The sequence below is a fragment of the Carcharhinus amblyrhynchos genome, unplaced genomic scaffold (assembly GCF_965287045.1).
Source record: "Carcharhinus amblyrhynchos unplaced genomic scaffold, sCarAmb.v2.hapA chromosome_1128, whole genome shotgun sequence".
Lineage (NCBI taxonomy): Eukaryota > Metazoa > Chordata > Chondrichthyes > Carcharhiniformes > Carcharhinidae > Carcharhinus > Carcharhinus amblyrhynchos.
The window spans coordinates 1-19,934 of NW_027650868.1; the positions used below are offsets into that span (position 1 = coordinate 1).

Sequence of the window (19,934 nt, forward strand, 5' to 3'; positions counted from 1 at the left end):
CTAACAATAGATGAACTGTAAGATATCTGTACAAAGTGAAACCCCAGCCTGTCTGTGAAATACCCTCTTGATATCACCATCAATTCATCTGACCCATTCTTAAAGTAATCCAGCAGCAACACTGTATAACAGCCCAACCCTTCCCATACACACTGCACTGTGTGTCACTCCATGTTAGCCCCTCAGTGCGGTAGGGGTCCCTGTCCCTCACACCTCAGTGCGGTAGGGGTCCCTGTCCCTCACACCTCAGTGCGGTAGGGGTCCCTGTCCCTCACACCTCAGTGCGGTAGGGGTCCCTGTCCCTCACACCTCAGTGCGGTAGGGGTCCCTGTCCCTCACACCTCAGTGCGGTAGGGGTCCCTGTCCCTCACACCTCAGTGCGGTAGGGGTCCCTGTCCCTCACACCTCAGTGCGGTAGGGGTCCCTGTCCCTCACACCTCAGTGTGGTAGGGGTCCTTGTCCCTCACACCTCAGTGTGGTAGGGGGCTCTGTCCCTCACACCTCAGTGCGGTAGGGGGGTCTGTCCCTCACACCTCACCTTAATCTTTAGCGATTTCTTCAGCTCCTTAATGACAGTTTCACGATCCTCCAGTTTTAGACCCAGACCCTCAGCATCTGTGATCTCAGCTCGGAGAGCAGCAGCCCGTAACTCAACTGGAGGAGGCAGCTAGAACACAACGGTTAAAGGTCAGACTGTAAAACACCCTTCATCACGCAAACACCTGGAAGCTCATTACAACTGCAGGGCGGGGGTGCAGGGCAAGGGGGCGAGGGTGGGGGTGTGGGGGCACCGGGGCGAGGAGGTAGGGCAAGGGCGGGGGCGCCAGGGCGAGGCGGGGCACCGGGGGGCACAGGCGGGGGCGAGGTGGGACAGGGACAGGGCTGGTGGGAGGGCGATGATGAGCTGGGAGGTGAAGGGGGGGCAGCTAGAGGGTGAGTTAATAAAACCTCCATGTCTCACCCTCACTGCCTCTCACCGAGTGAAGTAGAAACATGGGGAGAAGCTGTCTGTTGTGTTCTTACCTTAATAACCGCTTTCTCTGAATCATACTCTCCCTCCTGCATTGCTGTAGCCATCTTATTCATGGTGACTATGATGACAGTACATGATTGACGAAGACATTCATACGGACTTGCAGCCTGTGCTCCATACACCTGGAAACCAATCCGTCAATATTCAACTGCATCGAATGGCAAACAGTCAGATACAGAGTAAAGCTGCCACTCTACACATTCCCCAAACACTGAGGGATTCAGTTACACTGTTGTTATGAACTCATGCACTGATCTTCCATACAGACACTTCCGCCGTCAACTGAATCACTCCAAATGGAACGAGCCGGCTCTCCAAAAAGGGACAAAGTGAGAGAAGGTGAACTGATCATTCAGACAGCTGGTGCTGACAGGATGGGCTCAATGGCCTCACCTGCACTGTAAACTTCCTGTGATTCTGACAACAGTCAAAGAGAAAAAGGAAGCACTTGTCAAAGCTAAGAGGCTGGGAACACAGGAAGCAAGTGTGAAATACAAGGAAAATAGAAAGAAACTTAAACAAGGAGTAAGGAGGGTGAAAAGGGGCCATGGAAAAGCATTGGCAGCAGGATTAAGGAAAATCCCAAGGCTTTTATACAAATATAAAGAGTAAGAGGGCAGCCAGGGTGGGGATTGGCCCACTCAAGGGCAAGGGAGGGAATCTATGGGTGGAGCCAGAGGAAATGGGTGAGGTATTAAATGAGTATTTTGTGTCAGTATTCACCAAAGAGAAGGATTTGGTGGATGATGGGTCTGGGAAAGGATGTGTAGATAGTTTGAGTCATGTTGAGATCAAAAAGGAGGTGGTATTGGGGTTCTTGAGAAACATTAAGGTTGACAAGTCTCCAGGGCCTGATGGGATATACCCCAGAATACTGAGAGAGGAAATTGCTGGGGCCTTGAGAGAAATCTCTGTATCCTCACTGGCTACAGGTGAGGTCCCAGAGGATTGGAGAATAGCCAATGTTATTCCTTTGTTTAAGAAGGGTAGCAAGAATAATCCAGGTAATTACAGGCTGGTGAGCCTTACATCAGTGATAGGGAAATTATTGGAGAGAATTCTTCAAGACAGGATTTATTCCCACTTGGAAATAAGTGGGCGTATTAGTGAGAGGCAACATGGTTTTGTGAAGGGGAGGTCGCGTCTCACTAACTTGATTGAGTTTTTTGAGGAAGTGATGAAGATGATTGATGAGGGTAGGGCAGTGGATGTTGTCTACATGGACTTCAGTAAGGCCTTTGACAAGGTCCCTCATGACAGACTGGTGCAGAAGGTGAAGTCGATCGGGATCAGAGGTGATCTGGCAAGGTGGATACAAAACTGGCTCAGTCACAGAAGTGATTAAGAATTGATCAGCTGTAAAGACTCACATTCCAATCATTATGCATGTAAATTGAATTTGTGTCTTTGTGCCCTGTTTGTGATCAGAACTCCCAGCCACCTGACGAAGGGACAGGCTGTCCTGGAAGTGACATTCCTCAGGGATCAAAGAACAAAGAAAATTACAGCCCAGGAATAGGCCCTTCGGCCCCTCCAAGCCGCAGGGAATTATAGGCCGGTTAGTTTAACATCTGTTGTAGGAAAAATGCTTGAATCCGTCATCAAAGAGAAAATACCGAGGCATCTTGAGGAGAATTGTTTGATAGAGCAGACGCAGCACGGTTTCATTAAGGGGAAGTCGTGTCTGGCGAATTTATTGGAGTTCTATGAGGATGTGTCTAGGGCGGTGGATAGAGGAGAGCCGGTGGATGTGGTCTTTCTTGATTTTCAGAAGGCCTTTGATAAGGTGCCGCACAAGAGGTTATTACAGAAGGAGTTGGGGGTAGGGTGTTAGCGTGGATAGGGGATTGGCTGTCAAATAGGAGGCAGAGAGTGGGGGTCAATGGGTGCTATTCGGATTGGCGGTTGGTGACTAGTGGAGTGCCCCAGGGGTCGGTGCTGGGGCCTCAGCTATTTACCATTTATATAGATGATCTGGAGGAGGGAACCGAGTGTAAGGTGTCGAAATTTGCTGATGACACAAAGATAAGTGGAAAAGCAAATTGTGTGGAGGGTGTGGAAAGTCTGCAGAGGGATCTGGATAGGCTGGGCGAATGGGCGAGGACCTGGCAGATGGAATACAATGTTGGCAAGTGTGAGGTTATCCACTTTGGTAGGAATAATAGTAGGAAGGACTACTACTTACAGGGTGAAAAGCTGCAGCATGCGACGGTGCAGAGGGACCTGGGGGTCCTTGTGCATGAGTCGCAAAAACCCAGCCTGCAGGTGCAGCAGGTGGTCAGGAAGGCGAATGGGATGCTGGCCTTCATAGCGAGGGGGATTGAATATAAAAGTAGGGAGGTCTTGCTGCAACTGTACAGGGCACTGGTGAGGCCGCAGCTGGAGTACTGTGTGCAGTTTTGGTCGCCGCACTTGCGCAAGGATATTTTGGCCTTGGAGGGAGTGCAGAGGAGGTTTACTAGGCTGATACCAGAGTTGAGGGGTTTGAGCTATGAAGAGAGGCTGAATAGACTGGGTCTGTACTCATTAGAGTTTAGAAGGATGAGGGGGGATCTTATTGAGACGTATAAGATGATGAATGGGATGGATAGGGTAGAGGTAGAGAGATTCTTCCCACTCAGAAAGGACAGCAGGACTAGAGAGCACAGCCTCAAGATAAGGGGGGGGCGGTTTAGAACAGAGTTGAGGGGGAACTTCTTCACTCAAAGGGTGGTGAATCTCTGGAATTCTCTGCCTGTTGAAGTGGTGGAGGCTGCCTCGCTAAATATATTTAAGACGCAGGTAGATAGGTTTTTGATAGACAAGGGGATTAAGGGTTATGGGGAGAAAGCGGGAAAGTGGAAGTGATCCACTTCAGATCAGCCATGATCTTATTGAATGGTGGGGCAGGCTCGAAGGGCCAGGTGGCCTACTCCTGCTCCTATTTCTTATGTTCTTAAGCCTGCACCGACCATGCTGCCCGACTGAACGAAAACCCCCTACCCTTCCGGGGATCATATCCCTCTGTTCCCATCCTATTCATGGATTTGTCAAGATGCCCCTTAAAACTCACTACCGTATCCGCTGCCACTCCCGCCCCCGGCAGCGAGTTCCAGGCACCCACCACCCTCTGTGTAAAAAATCTGCCTCGTACATCTCCTTTAAACCTTGCCCCTCGCACCTTAAACCTGTGCCCCCAGTAATTGACTCTTCCACCCTGGGAAAAAGCTTCTGACTATCCACTCTGTCCATGCCTCTGATAATCTTGTAGACTTCAATGTTGGAATCTTTGCTGTTTGTAATATATATATATATATAAATGATTTGGAGGAAAATGTAACTGGTTTGATTAGTAAGTTTGCGGACAACAAAAGGCTGGTGGATTTGTGGATAGCGATGAGGACCATCAGAGGATACAGCAGGATATAGATCAGTTGGAGACTTGGACGGAGAGATGGCAGATGGAGTTTAATCTGGACAAATGTGAGGTAATGTATTTTGGAAGGTCTAATACAGATAGGAAATATACAGTGAATGGTAGAACCCTTAAGAGTATTGATAGGCAGAGGGATCTGGGTGTACAGGTACACAGGTCACAAAGTGGCAATGCAGGTGGAGAAGGTAATCAAGAAGGCACACGGCATGCTTGCCTTCATCGGCTGGGGCACTGAGTTTAAAAATTGGCAAGTCATGTTGCAGCTTTATAACAAGAGCATAAGAAAATAACGAGGAGCAGGAGTCGGCCATCTAGCCCTTCGAGCCTGCCCCGCCATTCCATAAGATCATGGCTGATCTGAAGTGGATCAGTTCCACTTTCCCGCTTTCTCCCCATAACCCTTAATTCCCCTGTCTATCAAAAACCTATCTACCTGTGACTTAAATATATTCAGCGAGGCAGCCTCCACCACTTCAACGGGCAGAGAATTCCAGAGATTCACCACCCTTTGAGTGAAGAAGTTCCTCCTCAACTCCAATCTAAACTGCTCCTCCCCCCCCGCTATCTTGAGGCTGTGCCCTCTAGTCCTGCTGTCCTTTCTAAGCGGGAAGAATCTCTCTACCTCTACCCTATCCATCCCCTTCATTATCTTATATGTCTCTATAAGATCCCCCTCATCCTTCTGAACTCCAACGAGTACAGACCCAGTTTATTTAGTCTCTCTTCATAGTCCAACCCCCTCATCTCCGGTATCAGCCTCGTGAACCTCCTCTGCACTCCCTCCAAGGCCAAAATATCCTTGCGCAAGTGCGGCGACCAAAACTGCACACAGTACTCCAGCTGCGGCCTCACCAGTACCCTGTACAGCCGCAGCAAGACCTCCCTGCTTTTATATTCTATCCCCCTCGCTATGAAGGCCAGCATCCCATTCACCTTCTTGACCACCTGCTGCACCTGCAGACTGGGTTTTTGCGACTCGTGCACAAGGACCCCCAGGTCCCTCTGCACCGTAGCACGCTGCAGCTTTTCGCCCTTTAAATAATAATCCCTCCTACTATTATTCCTGCCAAAGTGGATAACCTCACACTTGCTAACATTGTACTCCATCTGCCAGGTCCTCGCCCACTCGCTCAGCCTACCCAGATCCCTCTGCAGACTTTCCACACCCTCCACGCAATTTGCTTTTCCACTCATCTTCGTATCATCAGCAAATTTCGTCACCCTACACTCAGCCCCCTCCTCCAAATCATCTATATAAATGGTAAATAGCTGAGGCCCCAGCACCGATCCCTGCGGCACTCCACTAGTCACCAACTGCTACCCAGAATAGCACCCATTGATACCACCTCTCTGCCTCCTATTAGACAACCAATCCTCTATCCACGCTAACACCTTACCCCCAACTCCATGCCCCCTAACCTTCTGTAGCAACCTTTTGTGCGGCACCTTATTAAGCTCCTTTTGGAAATCCAAGAACACCACATCCATCGGTTCCCCTCTGTCTACCGCACCAGTCACATCCTCATAGAAATCCCATAAATTTGTCAAACACGACTTCCCCTTGACGAATCCGTGCTGCGTCTGCTCGATCAAACCATTCTTTTCTAGGTGCCTCGCTATTTCTTCTTTGTGTGAAGAAGTTCCACCTCAACTCAGTCCGAAATCTGCTTCCCCTTATTTTGAGGCTATCCCCCCTAGTTCTAGTTTCACCCACCAGTGGAAACAACTTCCCTGCTTCTATCTTATCGATTCCCTTCATAATCTTATATATTTCTATAAGATTTCCCCTCATTCTTCTGAATTCCAATGAGTATATCCCCAGTCTACTCAGTCTCTCCTCATAATCCAACCCTCTCAACTGCAGAATCAACCTAGTGAATCTCCTCTGCACCCCCTCCAGTGCCAGTATATCCTTTCTCAGGTAAGGAGACCAAAACTGTACACAGTAACTCCAGGTGTGGCCTCACCAGCACCTTATACAGCTGCAACATAACCTCGCTGTTTTTAAACTCCATCCCTCTTGCAATGAAGGATAAAATACCATTTACCTTCTTCATTACCTGCTGTATCTGCAAACCAACTCCTTGTGATTCCTGCACAAGGACACCCAGGTCCCTCTGCACAGCAGCTTGCTGCAATCTTTTACTATTTAAATAATAGTCCATTTTGCTGTTGTAACAAAATGGATGACCTCACATTTACCAACATTGTACTCCATCTGCCAGACCCTCACCCACTCACTGAGACTATCTATATCCCTTTGCAGACTTTCAGCATCCTCTGCACACTTTGCTTTGCCACCCATCTTAGTGTCATCTGTGAATTTTGGCACACTACACTTACATAAGAACATAAGAAATAGGAGCAGGAGTAGGCCATCTAGCCCTTCAAGCCTGCCCCGCCATTCAATAAGATCATGGCTGATCTGTTGTGGCTCAGTTCCACTTTCCCGCCCTCTCCCCATAACCCTTAATCCCCTCTCTTATCAAGAACCCATCAACCCGCTTCTTAAAAATATTTAGCGAGGCAGCCTCCACCACTTCAACGGGCAGAGAATTCCAGAGATTCACCACCCTTTGAGTGAAGAAGTTCCTCCTCAACTCCGTTCTAAACCACCTCCCCTTTATCTTGAGGCTGTGCCCCCTAGTCCTACTGTCTTTTTTGAGCGGGAAGAGTCTCTCCACCTCTATCCTATCCATCCCATTCATCATCTTATACGTCTCAATGAGATCTCCCCTCATTCTTCTAAACTCTAACGAGTACAAGCCTAGTTTATTCAGCCTCTCCTCATAGCTCAATCCCCTCAACTCCGGTATCAGTCTAGTAAACCTCCTCTGCACTCCCTCCAGGGCCAAAATATCCTTGCGCAGGTGCGGCGCCCAAAACTGCACACAGTACTCCAGCTGCGGCCTCACCAAAGCCCTATACAGCTGCAGCAAGACCTCCCTACTTTTATATTCAATCCCCCTCGCTATGAAGGCCAGCATCCCATTCGCCTTCCTGACCACCTGCTGCACCTGCAAGCTGGGTTTTTGCGACTCATGCACAAGGACCCCGAGGTCCCTCTGCACCGTCGCCTGCTGCAGTTTTTCGCCACGTAAGTAATAGTCCTTCCTACCAAAGTGGACCACCTCACACTCGGTCCCTCACTCCAAATTATCAATCTAAATCGTAAACAATTGAGGTCCCAACATTGATCCCTGAGGCACACCACTAGTCACTGATCACCAAGCAGAAAAACACCTATTTACCCCTACTCTTTGCTTTCTGTTAGTTAACCAATCCTCTCTCCACGTTCATAGAACAGTACAGCGCAGTAAAGGCCCTTCGGCCCTCGATGTTGTGCCGAGCCCAAGATCAAGCTATCTCACTCCCTATCGCTCTGGTGTGCTCCATGTGCCTATCCAATAACCGCTTGAAAGTTCCTAAAGTGTCCAACTCCACTATCACAGCAGGCAGTGCATTCCACACCCCAACCACTCTCTGAGTAAAGAATCTACACAGTAAGAAGTCTCACAACACCAGGTTAAAGTCCAACAGGTTTATTCAATAGTAAACGCCGCTAGCTTTCAGAGCACTGCTCCTTCATCAGGTGAGTGGGGGGTTCTGATCACAAACAGGGCATATGAAGACACTCAGTTTACAGAATACTGATTAGAATGCGAGTCTTTACAGCTAATCAAGTCTTAAAGGTACAGACAATGTGAGTGGGGAGAGGGTTAAGCACAGGTTAAAGAGATGTGTATTGTCTCCAGACAGGACAGTTAGTGAGATTTTGCAAGTCCAGGCAAGTCACGGGGGTTACAGATAGTGTGAAATGAATCCAAGATCCCGGTTGAGGCCGTCGTCGTGTGTGCAGAACTTGGCTATTCGTCTCCACTCAGCGACTCTGCGCTGTCGTGTGTTTTGAAGGCCGCCTTGGAGAATGCTTACCCGAAGATTAGAGGCCAAATGCCCGTGACCGCTGAAGTGTTCGCCAACAGGAAGGGAACAGTACCTAAGGTTCCATTCACCGAAGGTGGAGGAGAGAATGTCCGGGGTCGGGGGGGTCCTTAATTATACCGACTGCTTTTCCGAGGCAGTGGGAACTGTAGACAGAGTCAATGGATGGGAGGCTGGTTTGAGTGATGGACTGAGCGTTGTTCACAACCTTTTGTAGTTCCTTGTGGTGTTGGGCAGAGCAGGAGTCCATACTAGGATGCATTGGGAAACAGATGTGGATTTGGGTTGTGGGGTGTCTGAGGTTAGATTTAGGGGGAGATGAAGGAATAGAGGTAACATCATTGAATGGGAAGATTCACCAGAGAAACGGCTTCCAGTTTTACCATGACAGCCACGCAATTTAATTCAATTTAAAACAATAATCAGAAGTGTTTTCAGTAACGGTGACCCTGAGACAGTGGAATTATTACTGCTCTGTGTTATATTTATTAGCTCACTGGAGCTCTGCTCCAATAGACTTGGCCGGGGGTGGCGGGAGCAGAGAGAGAAACAGTCACAGAGAGACCACACACCATGAATAAAGCTTCATTTATCTATAACCCAACTCTGCCTCCAGTGTCAGATCTTCAAAACACCAACAGCCTGAATGCACTCACCTGTTCTGTGGCTTTGAAGGCAATGTCTTCCAGTTTGCGAGGCAGCAGACCTTCGTTTTCTGGGAGGGGGGAAATGACCTGGATACCTGCAGCTGCCATTTCCTGCAGCACAGCCACAACACGGCTCAGGTGTTTTCGGCAATCCAGCAGCGTGTCTGATACCTACAACACAAACTACACGTTAACCTGGACATCACACACAGCTCACAGTATTCCCAGTATCTTCACATCCCACTCCATCCAGGAACATTCTTTCCTCTGAACTACACAATCCAAACTGTCCCAAGCAAACTGAGAATGGGTGTGTCTGCTTTCTGTGTGTGTCTAATATTAACTAACATCACACTCCAAACAAGAGAGGGAGGATATTTGCCTGGGATCCGAAGGATAACGCGGCTGGAATTCCAGGAGCATCAGTGCCAGGCATTCGTCTTCGAACCTTCTTACAGAACTGTCGGATATCACTGCACGAGGTACTCAAATCCTTCAGAAGAATAGCAATGTCAGCAGCTTCACTTCCAGCCTGGGGAGAGAAACCGAGCCAGAGTCAGAGCAAACAGACTGCGGGGGGTGGGGGGGAGACAGAGCCGGGGCAAAGCGAGGGGGGGGTTGGGGGAAAAGTGGGGGCAGTTACGGGGCAAAGGGGGGGGTTAGGGGGCAAAGCGGGGGGGACTAGGGGGCAAAGCCGGGGGGGGGGGGGGGGGGGAATTAAGGGGCGGTGCTGAGCAGATGGACACTCACCTGCAGAAGGGATCTCAGTCGTCCAACCTCCACTGCCATGCAGTCCAGGGCACTCTGTGTAAACTACAACATCAACACTACTCAGTGAAGCCTCACAAAGCAGAGCAACTTTGCACACTTTTCCCACCCCCTTCCTGATCAAATCCCAGTTGAATCCCATTCCTGGTCCAAATCTATTCCAATCCAATCATATGCTCAACCCCTTTCCCAACTCACTCCTATTCGAGATTTCCGAGCAAGTGATGAAGATGATTGATGAGGGTAGGGCAGTGGATGTTGTCTACGTGAACTTCAGTAAGGCCTTTGACAAGGTCCCTCATGACAGACTGTGCAGAAGGTGAAGTCGATCGGGATTAGAGGTGAGCTGGCAAGGTGGATACAAAACTGGCTCAGTCACAGAGACAGAGGGTAGCAGTGGAAGGGTGTGTTTCTGAATGGAGGGCTGTGACAAATGGTGTTCCTCAGGGATCAGTGCTGGGACCTTTACTGTGTAATATATATAAATGATTTGGAGGAAAATGTAACGGGTTTGATAAGTCAGGTCGCAGATGACACAAAAATTAGTGGAGTTGCAGGATAATGAAGAGAATTGTCAGAGGATACAGCAGGATGTAAATCAGTTGGAGACCTGGACAGAGAGGTAGCAGATGGAGTTTAATCTGGACAAATGTGAGGTAATGTATTTTGGAAGGTCTAATACAGATAGGAAATATACAGTAAATGGCAGAACCCTTAAGAGTATTGATAGGCAGAGGGATCTGGGTGTACAGGTACACAGGTCACTGAAAGTGGCAATGCAGGTGGAGAAGGTAGTCAAGAAGGCACACGGCATGCTTGCCTTCATCGGCCGGGGCACTGAGTTTAAAAATTGGCAAGTCACATTGCAGCTTTATAGAACCTTAGTGAGGCTGCACTTGGAACATAATGTTCAATTCTGGTCACCACACTACCAGAAGGATGTGGAGGCTTCGGAGAGGGTACAGAAAAGGTTTACCAGGATGTTGCCTGGTATGGAGGGCATTAGCTATGCGGAGAGGTTGGAGAAACTTGGTTTGTTCTCACTGGAACGATGGAGGTTGAGGGGAAACCTGATAGAAATCTACAAGATTATCAGAGGCATGGACAGAGTGGATAGTCAGAAGCTTTTTCCCAGGGTGGAAGAGTCAATTACTGGGGGCACAGGTTTAAGGTGCGAGGGGCAAGGTTTAAAGGAGATGTACGAGGCAGATTTTTTACACAGAGGGTGGTGGGTGCCTGGAACTCTCTGCCGGGGGAGGGAGTGGAAGCGGATACGGTAGTGACTTTTAAGGGGCGTCTGGACAAATCCATGAATAGGATGGGAATAGAGGGATACGGTCCCTGGAAGGAGAGGGGGTTTTAGTTCAGTCGGGGGCAGCATGGTCGGTGCAGGATTGGAGGGGCCGAAGGGCCTGTTCCTGTGCTGGAATTTTCTTTGTTCTTTATTCCCAACTCAATCGAATCCAATCCCATTCCCGATTCATTCCTGATCTAATCCCATGCTCGGTCCAATCCATGCCCGATCTAATCCCAATCCTGATCCAAACCCATTCCTGATCCATGCCTGATTTAGTCCTATTCCCGATACTATCTTGTTCGAAATATACTGGGATGGACACAGTAAGAAGTCTCACAATACCAAATTCAAGTACATAGAACATAGAACATTACAGCGCAGAACAGGCCCTTCAGCCCACGATGTTGCGCCGACCAGTTAAAAAACAATGACCCACTAACCTAAACCAATCCCTTTCCATCCATAAACCTATCCACGGATCTCTTAAACACCCCCAAACTAGGCGCATTTACAACTGCAGCAGGCAGGGCATTCCAATCCCTCACCACCCTCTGGGTAAAGAACCTACCCCTGACATCCGTCCTATAACTACCCCCCCTTAATTTAAAGCCATGCCCCCTCATGCTAGCTTTCTCCATCCGAGGAAAAAGGCTATCACTATCCACCCTATCTAAACCTCTAATCATCTTATATGTTTCAATAAGGTCCCCTCTTAGCCGCCTTCTTTCCAGTGAAAACAACCCCAAATCCCTCAGCCTCTCCTCATAGGATCTCCCCTCCATACCAGGCAACATCCTGGTAAACCTCCTCTGCACCCTCTCCAAAGCCTCCACATCCTTCCTGTAATGTGGGGACCAGAACTGCACACAGTACTCCAAGTGCGGCCGCACCAGAGTTGTGTACAGTTGCAACATGACGCTGCGACTCCTAAATTCAATCCCCCTACCAATAAACGCCAAGACACTGTTGCCTTCCTAACAACCCTATCTACTTGATTTCCAACTTTCAGGGATCTATGTACAACAGGTTTCTTTGGTAGTGCAAGCTTTCAGAGCGCTGCCCCTTCATCAGGTGATTGGAACTCTTTGCCGCAGAAGCCTGTGGAGGGCCGGGTCATTGAGTGTCTTTAAGACAGAGATAGAGAGGTTCTTGATCAATAAGGGGGTCAGAGGTTGTGGGGAAAAGGCAGGAGAATGGGGATAAGAAAAATATCAGCCATAATTGAATGGCGCAGCAGACACGATGGGTCGAGTGGCCTCATTCTGCTCCTATGTCTTGTGTTTATGTTCCATTATATGACTCACCTCATGAAGGAGCAGCGCTCTGAAAGCTTGTGATTCTAAATAAACCTGTTGGATTTTAATCTCATGTTGTGAGACTTCTTACCGAGACTGAGACTTCTTATTGGAATTGACTTATAAGGAGAGGCTGGATAGACTGGGAATTTTTTTCTCTGGAGTGTAGGAGGCTGAGGGGTGACCTTATCGAGGTCTATAAAATAATGAGGGGCACAGATCAGCTAGATAGTCAATATCTTTTCCCAAAGATCGGGGAGTCTAAAACTAGAGGGCAGAGGTTTAAGGTGAGAGGGGAGAGATACAAAAGGGTTTAGAGGGGCAAATTTTTTCACACAGGGGGTGGTGAGTGTCTGGAACAAGCTGCCAGAGATAGCAGTAGAGGAACTTTGTCTTTTAAAAAGTGTTTAGACAGTTACATGGGTAAGATGGGTATAGAGGGATACGGGCAAAACGCGGGCAATTGGGATTAGTTTAGTGATTAAAAAAAGGACAGCATGGGCAAGCTGGGCCAAAGGGCCTATTTCCATGCAGTAAACCTCTGTGACTCTGAAGTCTTTGCTGAAATCCAGATAAACTACATCGACTGCACTACCCTCATCTCCACACCTAGTCAGCTCCTCAAAAAATTCAATCAGATTTATAAGGTATGACCTCCCTCTGATGAAGCCATGCAGACTCTCCCAGATCAAACTTTATCTCTCCAGGTGGAGATAGATTCTCTCCTTCAGACATTTCTCCAGTAGTTTCCCTACCACAGATGTGAGACTCACTGGTCTGGAGTTCGCTGGAAACCACATTAGCTGTTCTCCAGTCCTCTGGCCCCTCTCCAGTGACCAGGGAGGGATTAAACATTTGAATCAGAGCCCCCGCAATTTCTTCCCTTGCCCCACAACAGCCTGGGACACAATTTACCCAGATCTGGATATCTGTTCACTTTTAAACCCGCCAATACCTCGAATACCCTGTCACTGCCTGTGTTAACTGTCAGGAAAATGGGATTAGTGTGTTTTTAGTGGTAGTTATTATCTTTGCAGACTCAGTGGGCCTTTTCTGTGAGGTGACCAGAACTGCAGACAGGTACTCCAGCTGTGGCCTCACCAATGCGGTATACACCTCCAACCACTTGTTTTTATACTCTAGATCAAACTGATAAAAACAAGTGTCCCTTACGCCTTCTTCAATACCCTTAAATTCACCTGCTCTGTTGCCTTCCTGGGAATAATTCCCCAAGCTTCCTGCAGACCATGGTGTTCCCAGGTCTCTGCTGTTCTTCTTCTAGATGATGGTGGTGGTGGCTTTGGAAGGTGCTGTCTAAGGAGCCTTGGTGAGTTGCTGCAGTGCATCTTGTAGATGGTATACACGGCTGCCACTGTTCACCAGTGGTGGAGGGAGTGGATATGTTTTGAGGTAATGGATGGGTTGGTGATTGAGCATCAAATTTGTAATTCGGGCTCAGAGACTCAGGGGTCAGTTATTTCACACTGAGGCAGGGATAACTATGAGGAGAGACTGAGGGATTTGGGGTTGTTTTCGCTGGAAAGGCGGCGGCTAAGAGGGGATCTTATTGAAACATATAAGATGATTAGAGGTTTAGATAGGGTGGATAGTGATAGCCTTTTTCCTCGGATGGAGAAAGCTAGCACGAGGGGGCATGGCTTTAAATTAAGGGGGGGTAGCTACAGGACGGATGTCAGGGGTAGGTTCTTTACCCAGAGGGTGGTGAGGGATTGGAATGCCCTGCCTGCTGCAGTTGTAAATGCGCCTAGTTTGGGGGCGTTTAAGAGATCCGTGGATAGGTTTATGGATGAAAAGGGATTGGTTTAGGTTAGTGGGTCATTGTTTTTTTTAACTGGTCGGCGCAACATCGTGGGCCGAAGGGCCTGTTCTGCGCTGTAATGTTCTATGTTCATGTTGGGAGATATAGGAGGGATGTCCGAGGTAGATGCTTTACTCAGAGAGTGGTTGGGGTGTGGAATGCACTGTCTGCTGTGATAGTGGAGTCGGACACTTTAGGAACTTTCAAGCAGTTATTGGATAGGCACATGGAGCACACCAGAGTGATAGGGAGTGGGATAGCTTGATCTTGGGTTCAGACATAGCTCGGCACAACATTGAGGGCCGAAGGGCCTGTACTGCGCTGTACTGTTCTACGATATTCCTTTTCTGAACAGTAAAGGAATTAAGATCAGCCGTGCTATGTTCTATCATTTATAGCGAGGGGGATAGAATATAAAAGCAGGGAGGTCTTGCTGCAACTGTACAGGGTACTGGTGAGGCCGCAGCTGGAGTACTGCGTGCAGTTTTGGTCGCCTCACTTGCGGGAAGGATATATTGGCCTTGGAGGGAGTGCAGAGGAGGTTGGACTATGAAGAGAGACTAAATTAAGGGGGGGTAGCTACAGGACGGATGTCAGGGGTAGGTTCTTTACCCAGCGGGTGGTGAGGGATTGGAATGCCCTGCCTGCTGCAGTTGTAAATGCGTCTAGTTTGGGGGCGTTTAAGAGATCTCTGGATAGGTTTATGGACGAAAAGGGATTGGTATAGGCTAGTGGGTCATTGTTTTTGTAACTGGTCGGCGCAACATCGTGGGCCGAAGGGCCTGTTCTGCGCTGTAATGTTCTATGTTCTATGTTCTAAATAGACTGGGTCTGTACTCGTTGGCGTTTAGAAGGTTGAGGGGGGATCTTAGAGATGTATAACATAATGAAGGGGATGGATAGGGTAGAGGTAGAGAGATTCTTCCCCGCTTAGAAAGGATAGCAGGACTCGAGGGCACAGCCTCAAGATAAGGGGGGGTGCAGTTTAGATCGGAGTTGAGGAGGAACTTCTTCACTCAAAGGGTGGTGAATCTCCAGAATTCTCTACCCGTTGAAGTGGTGGAGGCTGCCTCGCTAAATATATTTAAGTCACGGGTAGATAGGTTTCTGATAGACAGGGGAATTAAGGGTTATGGGGAGAAAGTGGGAAAGTGGAACTGATCCACTTCAGATCAGCCATGATCTTATTGAATGGCGGGGCAGGCTCGAAGGGCTAGATGGCCTACTCCTGCTATTTCTTATGTTCTTATTGAATATCAGAGATGGCTTGAGGGGTCAGATGGCCAACTCCTGCTCCTAGTTCTTCCGTTATCTTTTCATGCAGAGGGTTGTAAACTTTTGGAAATCTTGACCTCAGAAAGATGTTCCTTTGTTGAAAAAACTCAAGGTTGAATTGGCCAGATGTTGGCCTGAAATGGAATATGCAGCATTCTTACAGTCTGTTTTCAGATTTTTTTCTAAACTTGTCCCATGGCTGACCCTCAATCTAATGGCTGGAGTAAACATTTTCTGAGGCGATGAGACTGGGAAATTAATAATATACAGATGGAAGAAACTTTGAACAAGTATTTGGTGACTCTCTTCACATAATAGATGGCACAAAAAGCATTCCAAATGTAGAGAATCCAAGGAAAATGGAAGGGATGAATTTCAAACTGGAGAGAGAATGGAAAATTAATGAGACTAAAAGTTGTCAAGTCCCCTGGGCATGGTGACCCACACTTGTACTCGTTAGAGTTTAGAAGAATGAGGGGAGATCTCATTGAGACGTATAAGATGATGAATGGGATGGATAGGATAGAGGTGGAAAGACTCTTCCCGCTCAAAAAAGACAGTAGGACTAGGGGGCACAGCCTCAAGATAAAGGGGGGGCGGTTCAGAACGGAGTTGAGGAGGAACTTCTTCACTCAAAGGGTGGTGAATCTCTGGAATTCTCTGCCCGTTGAAGTGGTGGAGGCTGCCTCGCTAAATATTTTTAAGAAGCGGGTTGATGGGTTTTTGATAAGAGAGGGGATTAAGGGTTATGGGGAGAGGGCGGGAAAGTGGAACTGAGCCACGACAGATCAGCCATGATCTTATTGAATGGCGGGGCAGGCTCGAAGGGCCAGATGGCCTACTCCTGCTCCTATTTCTTATGTTCTTATGTTCAGGTCGGGGAAGTGCCGGAAGATTGGAAAACGGCTAATGTTACGCCGTTGTTTAAGAAGGGTGCCAGGCAAAAGGCAGGGAATTATAGGCCGGTTAGTTTAACGTCTGATGTAGGTAAAATGTTAGAATCCGTCATCAAGGAGGAAATAGCGAGGCATCTTGAGGGGAATTGCTTGATAGAGCAGACGCAGCACGGTTTCGTTAAAGGGAAGTCGTGTCTGACAAATTTACTGGAGTTCTATGAGGATGTGTCTAGGGTGGTGGATATGGTATTCACAGTGGAAGCCGATCTGGGAGATTTTGTTATGGATTTGCAGCAGATGGAAAGGATTGAGTACGTGAATATTAAGGAGGAGGATGTGTTGGAACTTTTGAATTCTAGCAAGGTAGATAAGTCACCGGGACCAGATGAGATGTACCCCAGGATACTGTGGGAGGCGAGGGAAGAGATTGCAGAGCCCCTGGCGATGATCTTTGCGTCGTCAATGGAGACGGGAGAGGTTCCAGAGGATTGGAGGATTGCGGATGTAGTTCCTATTTTCAAGAAAGGGAACAGAGATAGCCCGGGAAATTACCGACCGGTGAGTCTGACCTCAGTGGTTGGTAAGCTGATGGAGAGGCTTCTGAGGGACAAGATTTACGAACATTTGGAGAGGTTTGACATGATCAGGAATAGTCAGCATGGATTTGTCAAGGGCAGGTCGTGCCTTACAAGCCTAGTTGAGTTCTTCGATAATGTGACTGAACACATTGACGAAGGAAGTGCAGTGGACGTGGTGTACATGGACTTCAGCAAGGCGTTTGATAAGGTCCCCCATGCAAGACTTCTTGAGAAGGTGAAAGGGCATGGGATCCAAGGGCCTTTGGCCATGTGGATCCAGAACTGGCTTGCCTGCAGAAGGCAGAGAGTGGTTGTGGATGGGGCTTTTTCTGAATGGAGGTCAGTCACCAGCGGAGTGCCTCAAGGATCTGTTCTGGGACCCTTGTTGTTTGTCATTTTCATAAATGACCTGGATGAGGAAGTGGAGGGATGGGTAAGTAAGTTCGCTGATGACACGAAGGTCGGTGGTGTTGTGGATGATCTGGAAGGATGGCAAAAGTTGCAGCAGGACATAGATAGGATGCAGGACTGGGCGGAGAAGTGGCAGATGGACTTCAACGCGGATAAATGTGTAGTCGTCCATTTTGGCAGAACCAACGGGATGAACGAGTACACTATCAAGGGCAGAAGTCTGAGTAGTGTTGAGGAGCAGAAGGATCTTGGGGACCGGGTCCACAGGACTCTTAAATCGGCCTCGCAGGTGGAGGAGGTGGTCAAGAAGGCGTATGGTGTACTGGCCTTCATTAATCGAGGGATTGAGTTTAGGAGTCGGGAGGTAATGCTGCAACTTTATAAGACCCTTGTCAGGCCTCATTTAGAGTATTGTGCGCAGTTCTGGTCGCCTCACTATAGGAAAGATGTAGAAGCTATTGAAAGGGTACAGAGGAGATTTACAAGGATGTTGCCTGGATTGGGAGGCATGCCTTATGAAGTTAGGTTGAGGGAGCTGGGACTCTTTTCCCTGGAGAGACGAAGGTTGAGAGGCGACCTGATAGAAGTTTACAAAATGTTGAGAGGAATAGATAGGGTGGACTCTCAGAGGCTATTTCCCCGGGTTGAAATGGTCGCTACGAGAGGACACAGATTTAAGGTGCGGGGAGGGAGGTTCAGAAGTGATGTTAGGGGTAAGTTTTTCACTCAGAGGGTGGTGAGTGAATGGAATCGGCTGCCGTCAGTGGTGGTGGAGGCGAACTCGCTGGGGTCTTTTAAAAGACTTCTGGATGAGTATATGGGGTTTAATGAGATTGAGGGTTATAGATAGGTCTGTAGGTTGGTAGGTGATGATGTGATCGGCGCAACTTGTGGGCCGAAGGGCCTGTTTGTGCTGTAGTGTTCTATGTTCTATGGTCTTTCCTGATTTTCAGAAGGTGTTTGACAAGGTACCTCACAAGACGTTATTGCAGAAGGTCAGGGACATGGAGTTGGGGGTAGGGTGTTAGCGTGGATAGAGGATTGGTTGTCAAATAGGAGGCAGAGAGTGGGGGGTCAATGGGTGCTATTCGGATTGGCGGTTGGTGACTAATGGAGTGCCCCAGGGGTCGGTGCTGGGGCCTCAGCTATTTACCATTTATATAGATGATCTGGAGGAGGGAACCGAGTGTAGGGTGTCGAAATTTGCTGATGACACCAAGATTGGGGGAACGGCAAATTGCGCGGAGGGTGTGGAGAGTCTACAGAAGGATCTAGATAGGCTGGGCGAATGGGCCAGGAACTGGCAAATGGAATTTAATGTTGGCAAGTGCGAGGTGGTCCACTTTGGTAGGAAGAATGGTAGGAAGGATTATTACTTACGTGGAGAAAAACTGCAGCAGGCGACGGTGCAGAGGGACCTCGGGGTCCTTGTGCACAAGTCGCAAAAACCCAGCTTGCAGGTGCAGCAGGTGGTCAGGAAGGCGAATGGGATGCTGGCCTTCATAGCGAGGGGGATTGAATATAAAAGTAGGGGGGTCTTGCTGCGGCTGTATAGGGCATTGGTGAGGCCCAGCTGGAGTACTGTGTGCAGCTTTGGGCGCCGTACTTACGCAAGGATATTTTGGCCTTGGAGGGAGTGCAGAGGAGGTTTACTAGGCTGATTCCAGAGTTGAGGGGGTTGAGCTATGAGGAGAGGCTGAATGAACTAGGCTTGTACTCGTTGGAGTTTAGAAGAATGAGGGGAGATCTCATTGAGACGTATAAGATGATGAATGGGATGGATAGGATAGAGGTGGAGAGGCTCTTCCCGCTCAGAAAGGACAGTAGGACTAGGGGGCACAGCCTCAAGATAAAGGGGGCGCAGTTTAGAACGGAGTTGAGGAGGAACTTCTTCACTCAAAGGGTGGTGAATCTCTGGAATTCTCTGCCCGTTGAAGTGGTGGAGGCTGCCTCGCTAAATATTTTTAAGAAGCGGGTTGATGGGTTTTTGATGAGAGGGGATTAAGGGTTATGGGGAGAGGGCGGGAATGTGGAACTGAGCCACGACAGATCAGCCATGATCTTATTGAATGGCGGGGCAGGCTCGAAGGGCCAGATGGCCTACTCCTGCTCCTATTTCTTATGTTCTTATGATAGTAAAAGCATTGCTGGTAATCTTCCAAAACCCTCCAGATTATGGGACGGTCTCAGAAAGGGAAGAAAGAATAGGCAAGTGATTTTAACACAGGCCTCCCCAAACTCAGGCTGCTGACTCCCAGTGGCATCGTGAGCTGAGTTTTTAACAGCTGTGAGGCTGTGTTTATTCTGTAGGTGCTCATGGCCGAATTGAGATATTTACTGGAATTTTTTTTAGGGAGGTGACAGACAGGCTGGTTTGGATTTCCATTAAGCATCTAACGAAGGTGCCAGAAAAAGGTTACTGCAATGGTGCTGGGGGAGACAGAACAAATAACAGTACAGTACAGGAACAGGCCCTTTGGCCCTCCAAGCCTGCACCAATCGTGATGCCCTAACTAAACTTAAGGGTTCATCACTTCCCATTCCCACCCAAATCACGT

The 19,934-nt window shown here is 48.5% G+C and overlaps 1 protein-coding gene across 1 annotated transcript in view; it reads right to left on the reverse strand.

Annotated features, from left to right (window-relative positions):
• Positions 1–538: 538 nt before the first annotated feature.
• The window catches only part of LOC145340543 (dynactin subunit 1-like), a gene marked incomplete at both ends in the record, with an annotated part of 29,129 nt that continues 9,733 nt past the window's right edge, over positions 539–19,934 (reverse strand). The window contains 5 exons of the mRNA XM_080185016.1: positions 539–667; positions 1,024–1,155; positions 9,047–9,208; positions 9,420–9,569; positions 9,788–9,850. Of these exons, the coding sequence (XP_080041142.1) occupies positions 539–667; positions 1,024–1,155; positions 9,047–9,208; positions 9,420–9,569; positions 9,788–9,850 (636 nt within the window). The remainder of the gene's footprint in view (positions 668–1,023; positions 1,156–9,046; positions 9,209–9,419; positions 9,570–9,787; positions 9,851–19,934) is intronic.